Source organism: Teleopsis dalmanni, chromosome X (assembly GCF_002237135.1).
Source record: "Teleopsis dalmanni isolate 2A chromosome X, ASM223713v2, whole genome shotgun sequence".
In the NCBI taxonomy this organism is placed as follows: domain Eukaryota; kingdom Metazoa; phylum Arthropoda; class Insecta; order Diptera; family Diopsidae; genus Teleopsis; species Teleopsis dalmanni.
The window spans coordinates 56,331,835-56,344,905 of NC_051848.1; the positions used below are offsets into that span (position 1 = coordinate 56,331,835).

Consider the following 13,071-nt stretch of genomic DNA (forward strand, 5'->3'; position numbering starts at 1 on the left):
GGACAAGCCTGGACATAGACATAGACAGGTGCTCCTGTATTTCCTTTTCAAATGCCTGTAAACATATACTGCACGAGTACGACAGGGCAGACCGAGTCTGGCTTCATGTTGTTCTATTTTCTAGTGTCTCGGTAGGACAGATATTAACTTATATTAAGCACTTCCGGTTTATTTCTATGTACCAAGTCAGGAATTCTATATGTGGAGTAAAGAGGTCATAAAGCTCTTGATCTGATCTTGATGAAGAAATATGAGACTAATTCCTATTTGCCTTTCATATGACTGGCAGTGGCAACTACTAAAACGGAAGGTTTCATAGAAGCACCGTCAGGTCTGTGTAGGGAAATATTAATATTTCATAATTTGGAGCCGATTACGTTTTAGTAATGTTCTCTGATAAGGAGTAAAAACATTTAGAGCCAAATAATCAGATTCGTACTACATATCTTTAGCGTCATGTTGTTGTTGTTGTAACCCGCCGGGACCTGCTTGTGAAGTCCCTTTGGGGGTGGTCGAACGGCACTTGGTCGTCTTTGACGAGTGGCTCCGGAACCGGCCGTCCCAGCCGTTCTCTTTAGCATCATCGTATGATTCAGCATCATGGTGGGAGATTCAAATCGGAGTCATAGTGATGACTTGACGCACAAGTCATCATCTATTTATTTTTATTAAAGTATATAAAATTTAATTTTTATTTATAGATAATTCTTGTCATTGAGTATTTTTAATCGCAAAATATGTTTATGTGTGAATGCAGTAATTCATATATTGTGGTTCATATACAAAAGGCACTTAAAAATATTTGGTTAACACGACTTCGTTATTAATTCTACTTATCATCGATATAATTCAATAAATATTCCATTGATTGCTTGTATGGCATTGTCATTAAAATGCAGAATAAATTGTTCGTATTTCCCAGCAATTGTTTTCAATATGTTTAAGTATTCAAAAACATGATCCGCACGCATTTTGACATGGCCAGGTCTGGAGGAGTGCATTGATTCCCATTCCCACTTTATCATGTCTGTCATGCATGAAACAATGTTAGTCTTCAAGTCATTTTTATCGCACCAGGCTTTTCACTAAATGCCTTTGTATGAGTACATTTTCATACGAATTGCACATATGGACACACACCCATTGGAAAGGGATTTTATCATTTCATCATTCAACACACAAATGCTCTGTATTCAGTCCACACATCAACTCGACCACAGAATAGCAGACAGAGCAGAACATATAATATCACACCAATTTCAATTTCAACGTCGTCATTTGTCGCATATTTTGGAATTAATTTCGAATGGTTCATTCATTCATACCTTACCCCCCAATCCATCCCATACATTAAAAGAGTTGGAGTGTGAGGAATTGTTTTTTGGGTAGAGCCCTGCAGAGTGAAATTGTTGTTCTCTGTTCCTGGTTTAGTTCGCTTTCATATTTTTTCTTCTTTATATATGTATATTTTTAGCTTTTTAGCCAAATTATGTATCCGTCAGTAGCAACTACCGAAAATCAATTTTGGTAATTTATAATCCATCCATTTTCTTTATGTTTTTGCTTTTTCATTCATTGTTTGTAATATGCCAACAAATTAAGGTTAAGCTGTCAGCGGAGGGTGATTTATAAGAGTTTGGTTAACTTTTAGTAAATTAAATTTAAATTTGCCATTGCATATACGGACGTAAACAGAATGCGCTATAAATCTCCATGAGATCCTACATTATATCCATAGGAAGTATATATCTAAATATGCATACATAGACATTGGAGCGGTTGCATATACAATACATATATTTGCATATACACAAAATTAACACTATTTTAACACATAAAAGTCAATTATAGGAATTAATTAAGATAAAGTGAAACAGTTATTATACATATATTAAACAACCTCTTAACTAAAACTAATGACAAATTAAATTAAGAGGTTTTTTTACTTACATATTGAGGCGTTTATCAAAAACCCATATGTTGAATTTTTGATTTAAGAGTTACCAGCAACATCGCTTAACTAGATTAGATTAGATTAGATTTTAAACAGGTTGGGAACTTGTCACCATGTCTCTGCAACCTTTGGGGATTATTGTGACAAAAGCACTTTAGTTCCATAGATGGGTAGCAGTTCAAAACGTCATTATGTCCTTTAGAGAGGTATTTCCAAATTCCGTTATAAGTGGATAGGCAGTTGATAAGTATCAAAGTCTCGAGATTCGAGTCGGGCGGGACTATCACAGTGACACAGAATGTGTTCTGCCGTTTCCTCCCCTTCGTAACAAAGTCTGCAGCTAACGTCTCTCGTATCGTCTCATTTAACGAACACTTTGATACTTTTATTGTTAAATGATCAGCTAAGACGATGACTTTTTCATCGGAGCCCAATCTTTTTCATTGGAGCATTTTTCTGAGGTTTGTGAACATGCAGTAATCGCAGAGGCAAATACAGTGCATAATACTGGATTCACACGAGAGTTTTGTTTGTAATTTTAGCTGTCAATTGTTGTTGCTTTCAATGCAAAATGAAAATTTTTGACAGCTAAAATAAATGAACGCGATTCATCCCGGAAATCGAATTCAACAATAATTGTTAAGATTGGAAAAGGTAAGCTTTGCGAGGGGAATACTTAGAAGACTGTGAAATAGATTTGGAAGTATAAATGAATATTTTAAAAATTATAAACAATTACATACTGTTTTTGATTACAGTGTTTTATGCCTATATATGAATATTCCAAATCCATTTCTATGTTTCGATATAACGCTTGTCCTGAAGTTCTATTGAAAAAGACAAATGTAAAAATTTTGTTTTACTATTATATAAACAAAGCTTAAGCCGGACTGAACATATGGCATACAGCTGTCGGTTTGTAATAAAAAGAAATCAATTTTTTTTTTCCATCAAATTGAAGTATTTTTACCATCTAGCTCCGATCTAGCTCAAATATGCGCCATTTTATTCTATAACTTATTGCCATTTTAAAAGTTATTACATTATGCTTCTCTCATAGAAGTCATCGTGCCTATTGGAAAAAATTTGAGATAGTCCAAGTCTTACCAAGTCTTGACTAAAAAGTGGATGCATTAGAAATTCTCAAACAAGCTCCCGGAGCTTTTGGCGAATTAAAATCGATGTGTGTTTTCAGGGGACACAAATCATGTCCTGTTGTTCAAAGCTGATCGTTTCTGAGCGACTGCTGTCTTCAAAGTTAAGAGTAGGGGAGCAGTTCATAATAAATAATTCTCTGCTAATTTCACCAAACACACCGCAACAAATACACCTTCCTGGCCGTCAATCCTGACTTGGCTACCGACTTTTTTAAAGTTAAAACTTGATCTTTCTCTATATAATTTTATATGTTTTTATTTTCTTATTAAATTCATAGTATATAGGGTGTATATTAAATTATTTAGTTCAAATAAAATTATATATAAAATATGTGGAAATCAATTGAAATGTAAAAGCACTATTAATTCGTATTTTCTTCTTTTCTAACCTCGTTAAATCGAAACCTCGATAATTCGAAAACCCATCTAATGCTTAAAAAATGCTGTATTCCTGCGATTTCGAATTATAGGGATTCGGCTATATATACATTTGACTTTATTATTTTTATTTTTATTATCTTTTATTTACACAAATATAATTGCTTGTTAGTATCTATATACTTTAAATTAGAAGAAGCACTTAAAAAATTAGTAATACCTTGAGACTATCTATTGCAGCATTGAAGAGCATCCGACTTCTTGACTAAAATAGTTTTTATGTTATATCTATTTGAAATCCTATAGTTAATAGGATTGCTCTTTTTTGTATTTATTTCAGTTTTTTACAATTATTTAGTGTTCATATTTGTTTATGTTTTTTTTTTTTTTTTGGTTTTTTGTTTTTTTAATTGTTTTATATTTTTTTGACTTTATTTAAATATTTATATAATTTTATATTTTAATATGCTATATCTTTTCTTACCCCTATAATGGCTTCCACTCGCACCCATCTCAATGCCTTCCAAATGCTATAATTGAAGGCATTTAGGTTATCACTGACTACATCGCCTATCATAAAATCTATCTCTGCGCCGTACCGTGCTGAGTTCTGTTGAGTTCTGTTGTGTTCTGTTGTGTAGTGTTGTGTGTTGCGTTGTGTATTGTGCAGTGCCTTTAGGTACTCTTGACATTTTGTGCCAAAATGTTCAACTTTCGTTTATTTTTTGGGGCAATTTAATTTATAAACTTTGTTTATTTTCTGATTTAGTCAAAGTATTTGCTTTGTAAATAGATTCCGGGAAGTTTGTTTTCTTTATGGCGGCAAACATCAATAAGCGATGGCTGATGTTTATTAGATTTTAAACCTCATTAAAACTAACAATTTTGTTTACACTGATTTTTGTAATTAATTTTAAATTGTTTATTATTTTAACGATTTCAAGCCTATAAATATTTTGTAAATAAAAAGGTGTTAAGCATAAAAATCAAAAGCAATTCCTGGCTAATAGCGAAGAAAATCGTGCAAAAATCTAAATTTAAAACTGTTTATGCGTTAATTTTCGCGCGAAGAAATTTTGATAGCTCCCACGCCTACTTAGGCGTACTCATAGGGGCAGTAGCAGCAGAACGCGACGGTGAAATGGGGCGAAGAATGCTGTTTGAAAATTCTCAATTGATGATTTTATTAGAAAATATTTTAAGTTTACTTAATTAATATTAATATTGTGGAAAATATGCTTTGAGAGTAACATCATAGTTTCACAGTATCATTCACTTTTATGGAAGATAAATAATCTATTTTTTTATAGGGCACAAATAACATACTATGCTGGAGAGCAATAAATTTATTGCATTAAATGTATTAAGTTATTTATGGAATATAGGATCCGAAAAGAAACAATCGCATGGGTAATTGGGTTTCATATTCAATATTCAGCATTAAAGAGGTGTGTTTTTGAAGAAATATATTATATAACAGAAAAGTGTTATAATATTAATAATATAACTAAATTGCAGTTAAATAAAATTTTATAAAAAAGTTTTCGAAAACTAGTGAACTACAACAACAAAAACTATTATTATTTTTTTTATATTATTTTAATTAAAGAATTTTTGGCAGACCTGTATTCGTACTGTTGGGTTACAACATGATGACAGCCTATGTCTTTAAATGTATACCCTTACTTCATCTCAATAAATGAAGTGAGTTGATCACTTGTACACAGACCAAACTCATGTTGCCGAAACCGTAAGTCAGGGAAACAATAAAAGTGCTTAACTATCGGCGAAGCACCCTAAGCTGGCTGACCTCACTAATTACTGGACATGGCAACTTCAAGTATCACCTCAAAAAGATAACTCTTGCTGAGGAAGCCACTTGCAGACTATGTCTAGAAGAAAAGAAAACAGCGGTGCATATATTGTGCCAATGTCCAGCATTGGCAAGTAGCAGGAAGACTGTCTTGGGACACCATTGGGTTGGTGATGACTTGGCAGGTAACCTCAAGCTAAATGAGCTACTTGCATTAACAAGAGATGTAGTTATGCGAACGGAAGCCACTCCAGATTTAACTCAATAACAACATCAGAGAATAGAAGGACGAAAAAGGATCCAAGTAGTTTCGTGGTCTACTTTGGCTAATCCTTCACTTCAGTGGGGCCACTTGTTGGATGGTGCGTTGTTCCAACATCCCACCATAAGTACCATTAGACTTCTTTTTGTGAGGTCACGCAAAGCATTGAGCGTCAAATTTTACACACCTTGAAAATGAACATTCTTTAAAGTGTGGTTGAAGAATTGCAGTATTATCGTAAATTACCTCAAAAAGATTTAGTAAGCAAGATGTCTCATTTTAATGATGTTATGTTTATATCTAATGGCAAAGTTTGTTGAAATATATATGAAAATAAAAATTCAGTCTATATGTTGATCAAAAGTGTGTTTTATTTAAACGGAATCGGAAGAAACGGAAAATATCGAAATCGCGAAATCGATAGGTTCGCATTTAAGACCCCTTTTTTATTGTCCACATTATCTTTCTTAACAAAATATATATGTCTAGGAATATTTAGGTGTTGTATATATAAATAGATGGAAGAGTAATAAAAATATTTTCAAGTGAGTAAGAAAACTAAGATCATGTCCATAATAGAAACATCGGAATATTTTCATCAATTGTCAGAATAGGCCAAAATACAGGCCTGTTCTGGTCTGACGACAATCAAGACTTCTGTTATTTAATCATTATGATATGACGCTTAATATTTAAGCACGAAACTTCTATAAAATCGCAATGTAAATCAATACCTTCATAATATTAATATTTAAGCACGAAACTTCTATAAAATCGCAATGTAAATCAATACCTTCATAGGTGTTTTGTTGTAATATTTTGAATTCATAGTGATATGTGTGCTCTCAAATAATATTTAGTAATGAAATGTTTGTTCCAACCTACCGCATCATGAATTTTATGAATTTATGAAAATATGTATTGTATTTGTAGCAAAATGACAAACAAAAATATTTTCCGTAGCTAGGTCCAATCTACTAATTTCAAATGAAATATCGGAACAAAAATCGAAACTTTGCTATTTGCCATCAACCGATGGCCGAAGCCGATTTCATTATTTATTCCTGAATTCATTAGATGCCTTCGACTGGTTGAAAATTTAAAAAATATTTTATTAATTTATGAGTTTTATGTAAATTTTTTGACATTTATAGTTGTTGACTAAATACTGAACATGTAACAGACCCGGCATGCCATGCTCAGTGTTTAGTCAATTAATTAATTGATGTTTGTGCAGTAGTCGAGCTGCAGTGGCAAGCGGAAGTGGATGCATGGACGTATAAGTTGGGTAGTAGAGTAGGAGTGCTAGAAAGTCGCACTTAATCTCCATGTGGTTATTCTGCAACACTTAAAACAAGAATTGAGCTTCAGCATAGCAGATAGTGTAGTCAATAATGTAAATTCTTAACATTACTGCTCAGCACTGCAGTAATGTTGAACCTTTGATATTCGAATAGTAGGTTTTGTTGTTGGAGTCGAAAGTGCACTCTACTTCAGTGCACTGTTGCTTTACTTATCTAATGTGGTTGTTCAATTGATGTGAGCTGATGAAATCGAAATTTTGAATATATTTGGTATAAGTACTGTAATCTGTTTATGCCTTTACTTGTAGCAGCAGCAGCTGCAGTTACAAATACAGGGGGATTTATGGTATAAAATTCGAAATTAAATATCGTTGCTCACAAACTAACAAATTAAAAGAAATTTTAATGTACTCTACTCATTTTAAGGAAACACTTATATACAATCGGTACCGAGACGTCAGTACAAATTATAGTTATAAATATGGATTTATGTACTTAAAAATAAAATTATTTATATAAATAATAATTACATATATAATTCTATACATAAAATAGAATATATAAAACATGCAACAAATAATGCCACTCCAAACAGAATAATATCGTAATTTAACAATTAAAAATAAAAAGGTTTTTCGAACAGTAGTGAAACCACAACAACAAAAATTTATTTTATGTTATTTTAATTAATTGAATCTATGGCTGAACATACAGCTGTTTCGAGTATTGTCCATCATCACTGGTCTTGTAAATAATTCTTACATTTAAATAAATAAGAGACTAAGAGACTTTTTGAGACTGCAAGTACCAGCAATCGAACTCGAATCGAATTGAAAATACAAATGTATAATTAATCATTTCAATTATTTTACAGCTAGTTTATGATTTCGTTCTTATATAAACACAGCAAAATTAACAAAACTCCAGAAAAAGGTGCGAGCATATAAGTTAAGTACGGCTTTGGCTTAGTTGGCTAATGAAGCGCTGACTCTGAGCTTCAAATTTTGCAGGGCACGAGTTCAATCCGTAGTACTTGCAGTCTCAAAAAATTATTTACGAATAATTAAATACAAGAATTATTTCCAAGACCACTGATGATGGGTATTTGGCAATATTCGAAACAGCTATATGGTCAGCCAAAAGTTTAATTAATTGAAATAATATAAAAATAATTGTTGTGGTAGTAGTTCACTACTTTTGGAAAATCTCTTCATATATATAATTAATTGCAATTTTTTAGATGACTAATTTTTTAAACTAAATTTTGAAGTGTTCTTAAACAAATAGAAATGAAATTTGGTTATCAATTGAGTGATCGATTTGGGTGCTTTTAGTGCAAACTATGCTCTTGGTTCAATGTGCAAGAAAGTCACACGTTGAACGTACGCAATCTTCATTGATAAGACCCTTCTTTAGTACATCAACACTCTTAACCAATAATATCTCTGAGCTGGTTGAGTTGGTAGTAATAAACTGCATTAATGTCAATAAGTGCATCTTAATTTTAAACTTGTACCAATGAACATTAAACCAGAAAATACGGGCATAAAGTTCCATTAATCAGTACGCAATGGAAATGTATATAATTTTTGTGACGATATAGTGATATGGGTAAATTCTTTTCAGAATTAGTGCCATAAAGAGAATTAGTACAATAAGATAATGATTAGGATTATCGGTACTATTGCTTTCAGTATTTAAAAAAAATTTAAATAGAAGAATAAATTTGCTAGCATATCTGAAAAAAATTTTATATATAATATTTTATATTTAATTTTTTAATGATTCATTATTTAAAAGAACAAAAATTTTTTAAGAATAGCTAAACCCAAGGCACTAACCAATTCTAAGTTAGTATTTCAAAAAGCTCTTATGTAAATTAAAGGATGTACATTCTTTTGTAACACTTGTTGAATAATGTATTTAATTTACACTAATTAAATTTAATTACAGAAAATGCATTACATGAATTCTTCACAAAAGATTTTATGCAACAGAAAAAATTTGCAATAAAAATTTTGAATAGTTTTTAAGAAAAATTTTCGTAATTAGCGAAAGTTATTTTTCTCCAAATTTGATTTCGAAAAAGCGTCTTTATATTAAACAATGATGAGAAATCAGATATGGGAATCCCACCAAAAGTTGTAAAAGTAATGTTCAAAAATAAAATTAACGATGGACGTGATACGCTGGTCGTTTATACGTTGAAGGCGATACAGTTCTTCAAATCCATTGAACCTTTCCAAATCGAAGCTTGTTTCGTATATACATTTGCTCAACATATTCTCCAACACCTTTAACAGTATATATACTAGCTCGTTATCCTTCGACGATAATAAGTGACACAATTCTTCCATAATATGGTTCTGCTCAATTAGCAAAATCGTATCAGCTTCGCCACCATAACGTGTTACATTATATAGAACTCGAGCTGCAAGATGTTTAACCGGTACAATATATTGATTAAGTCCTTTCAGAATTTGTGGTATTAGACAGGTACCGACAATAGCTCCGACAACTCCATTGTTGAGAGAAGTTAAATTCAATAGAATGCAAAAGGAGTACTTGCGCATCTCTTTATGTGGATGCACCAGTAACTTATAAGCGTAGGCAATGGGGATGTGAAGCAACTCCGGATATACTTGAACATATTTATTAGCAGTAACTTTTGCAATAAGTTTTAACGCCTTGACTTTGACTACATTCGTTCTATGTGCGAAAAGTAGAATAACGTCACTCATTAAACCAATTTTGACTATTGTCAATAAAACACGTGGCTTGCTAAGAAAATTACCAACAATTTCTAGAATATACAGAGCCACCTCTTTGTCCACATAAATTAGCAATGATTTAAATAAGACTGCCATATTTTCATCCACTTCATTTGACACAGAAATATTATGCTCAGCGATAAAAAAAATTACATGAATTATTGTCTTCTGAAACTTCCTTGATTGATTAGATCTGACCAGGGGCATTAGTAACGTAACAAGTCGTTGATGGTTAACCATATAACTGACGAACTGTTTACCCTTCATTAGTGTTTTGCGCAAAGCTTGGCCAACGATGCCGTATATAATTCCCTCAACGTCATAAATATCGATAAATTCAATGGATGATTCATCATTAGTTTCCGAAGTACGCAGGGAAGAATTGAATATTTTGTTAGCCAACTTTAAAATTACAATTATACTTTCATTTTGAACGTCTGCGTTTTCATGTTGAAAGCATGTGTTCCATTGGTCCGTCATACAAAGATCCTTCAAAGCCTCACCTACGTTGTACTCCTCCAACTCTCTTCTTGACATTGATAGCAACTTTTTAATACCATCATTTAAATGGAACCCAACATAAAGTCGGGGATTAGCGAAGTAAGATAGTCCAGTGAATTGATCTTCAGTGGTAACGAATACTTCTTCATTTTCATGATCTTCGATGAACTAAAAGTATATATAATATTTGAGGAATGTTTTGAATGTATTAAGACTTACCTCAATCCAATCACGTTCTACGTTGTAGTGTTCCATTGCCATATATTTTAAATAAGTAAATGCCTTCAGTTGTAATTATTAAATCAGTAATAGTATTTGCGAATTTATATGAAATAGAACTCTTAATACTGCAGTTTTCTCTAGTTTTTTCGTTCCCTAAACTGAGAACATTTTTTATGAGATAAAATTTAAAACTGTTTTAAAAAAAATTTAATTTATGAAGTCAAAAATTTGACACTAAAATAGGAGTATGTGATTTAAATAAAACAGAATTTAGAGAAAGATCTTATGAAATGAGTTCTTCACTATTGCACGTATTGGGCAAGAAGTCCTTGACCTAGATGCTAAGGCAGCAAGGGTCCACTCACTATTTGCCTGTCGCAAAAATTGGTCATAGATCAACCTCCGATCGTAGCTGACAGGGACAGGGATCGAAATAGGGGTATGTGTGGAAGAGACAGCAAGTCTAGCAAGCTCGTCAGCGCGCTCATTTACCACAATATTAGAATGCCGTTCCCAGACTTGAGTTACCTTGGACCTCTCGCTTAGTATAATAATAACTTCCTATATTCTTGCACTAATCTGGATGACATACAGACTGCTGAAAAAGCTTTAATAGCTGCCTGACTGTCAGTTAGAATGTAGACCTCCTTTCCGTGAAAGCCCATATTTAAAGACCTACATAAATCTCCAAAGCTTATTGAATTTCATATTCATTATCATTGCTTTATACCAGTTAAAACCTCAACACGTATATCGGACCCGGTTTGCATTCTGTTCAATACTTAAATAATGCCATAATTACCATAATTAATTATTAAAAATATCAAGACAAAATTTAGTCGGCCTATGTTCAGTATTATCAGAAGAACCTTAAATTTGTTGTGCAGTTTAAATGTGGTTAGGAAAATGTTTGTACTTACTATTTCCTTCTTCAGCGATGAATGGTTTTAGAAGTCCAGTTATTCATATAACTTAAATGTAGGAAGTGATTTACTATATTTTTGTTCAGAATCACTTTTTTAAAATGTATTTAATTTTTTGAAATCATATTTTCAAACATCAAAAAAAATTTCCCAAAGTTTACTGACATTAGACAGTTTTAATAATAAACTATCTATCTGTGTTTATTCGGGAGAGATAATGCCTTTCCTTTTGTAAGCTTGTCTCAAAGGAAATAACTCTGCAACCCTGGACAAAATGGAGATTTTGTTCGGCTTATTTCGAAAATGGTTACCTTCATAAGTTGCGACTATTTTTTTGTTACTCTGAAAGAAAAAAACACAACTATTAGTATAATAGTTTGAAATAGATTTGAAACTAAAGATATACTGTCAAGTGGAAAATATTTCTCTAGTAAAATACATGGAAGTAGAATCTCATTTTAGGAAGATTTTAATAAATCGGTTAGTTAGTTAAGTCATTCTCTAAGACGTATTTAGTTAAGTTAGCATGAAGAAACGGCACGTCTGAATTCTGATTAATCACACAAGACTAATGCTGAAATGTGTTGGATATTTCAATTGCTAAATAGGTGTACTCATTATTTCCATTTTTTTCAAATTTCTTTTACGCTAATACCAATATGTCATAAAAACACTATCGTCTTCTAAGAAACATATAATTAAAACTAAACAAATATTGATTACTATAGGCTTACTCTTTTGACATGAATGTTCCATTAGAACACATGAAGAAGCCTACTTTCTTGAAACTGCTTAACGACTAAGCCCTACGTATTTCAATGATGCCAAATCTCAAAACTAATCTATTGTGAATGATTTTTGAAAGAAAATGGAAAACTCCAGTCAGACGACAGAAGAGTTTGTTCATTATTTAAAACTATTGAGAGTGTTAATGTGTAAATTTAAATATGACAGATTAGTAACTGGGAAGACATCATTCGATAATTATTAATTAGTGAAGTTTGAAAATTATATAAACAAATTTATTCACGATAATGTATTGTATGATAATGTATTTCTATTGGAACTTTCATGTGAAAAGAATACACCTTATATCAGTTTAGTTCGTACTGTCACATTGAGCACATAATTCAAGTATCGGAAATCATATCCTAACCATCGGTTTATTGGCTATCACATTGGTGGGGCTATACAATATCTTTAAAAATTTTTCCGATATTTATGGTCTGATCTTCCATTTATTCCAGATACCTCTGAGATGACTTGCATTTTGCGCAAAGCATAATGTGGCCTGCTTTGTAGATAATAGTCGTTAAAACAAGGAAGGAAATACTTTCATCCGATAATATAAAGGCGGAAGAAAAGAAATGATTTGTCGTAAGCTGATACATTGTCTGCAATTATTTAATTTAGTATCTTTAAATCTTAAAGTAGACATACTTACTTCACCGTGGCTATAAAAAAAATATATAAAAATTTGTTTATACATATTATATATAGTGTTATATACCTCAGACTAAAACTAATTTAATCACTTTTAATAAGTTAATTATTTGTTGATTATATTACTTATATTCTGTTTAAGCTAATTGAAAAAGCACCTGAAGTTCATCAAGAACATATGTTGCTTAATCGTATTTTACAGACATGAGCGGATTTAGTTTTAATATCTGTGGCATGTGTCGACTTACATACGGAAGAAAAAAAAAACAATCGGAACAGCTGTCCTGATTTACTTTCACTTACATATCATATATAAGAGTCGTATAAAAGGTAAGCTTTAAAA

At 31.8% G+C, this 13,071-nt stretch overlaps 1 protein-coding gene across 1 annotated transcript; it reads right to left on the minus strand.

Moving 5' to 3' along the window:
* Nucleotides 1-8,832: 8,832 nt before the first annotated feature.
* On the minus strand, nt 8,833-10,514 carry LOC119687127. The gene is made up of 2 exons (XM_038101331.1): nt 10,360-10,514; nt 8,833-10,308 (listed from the first exon to the last, which is right to left on the minus strand). Exons 1-2 carry the CDS (start codon nt 10,399-10,401, stop codon nt 8,986-8,988), a joined length of 1,365 nt encoding a protein of 454 aa, XP_037957259.1. The 5' UTR covers nt 10,402-10,514; the 3' UTR covers nt 8,833-8,985.
* Between the last annotated feature and the right edge of the window lie 2,557 nt (nt 10,515-13,071).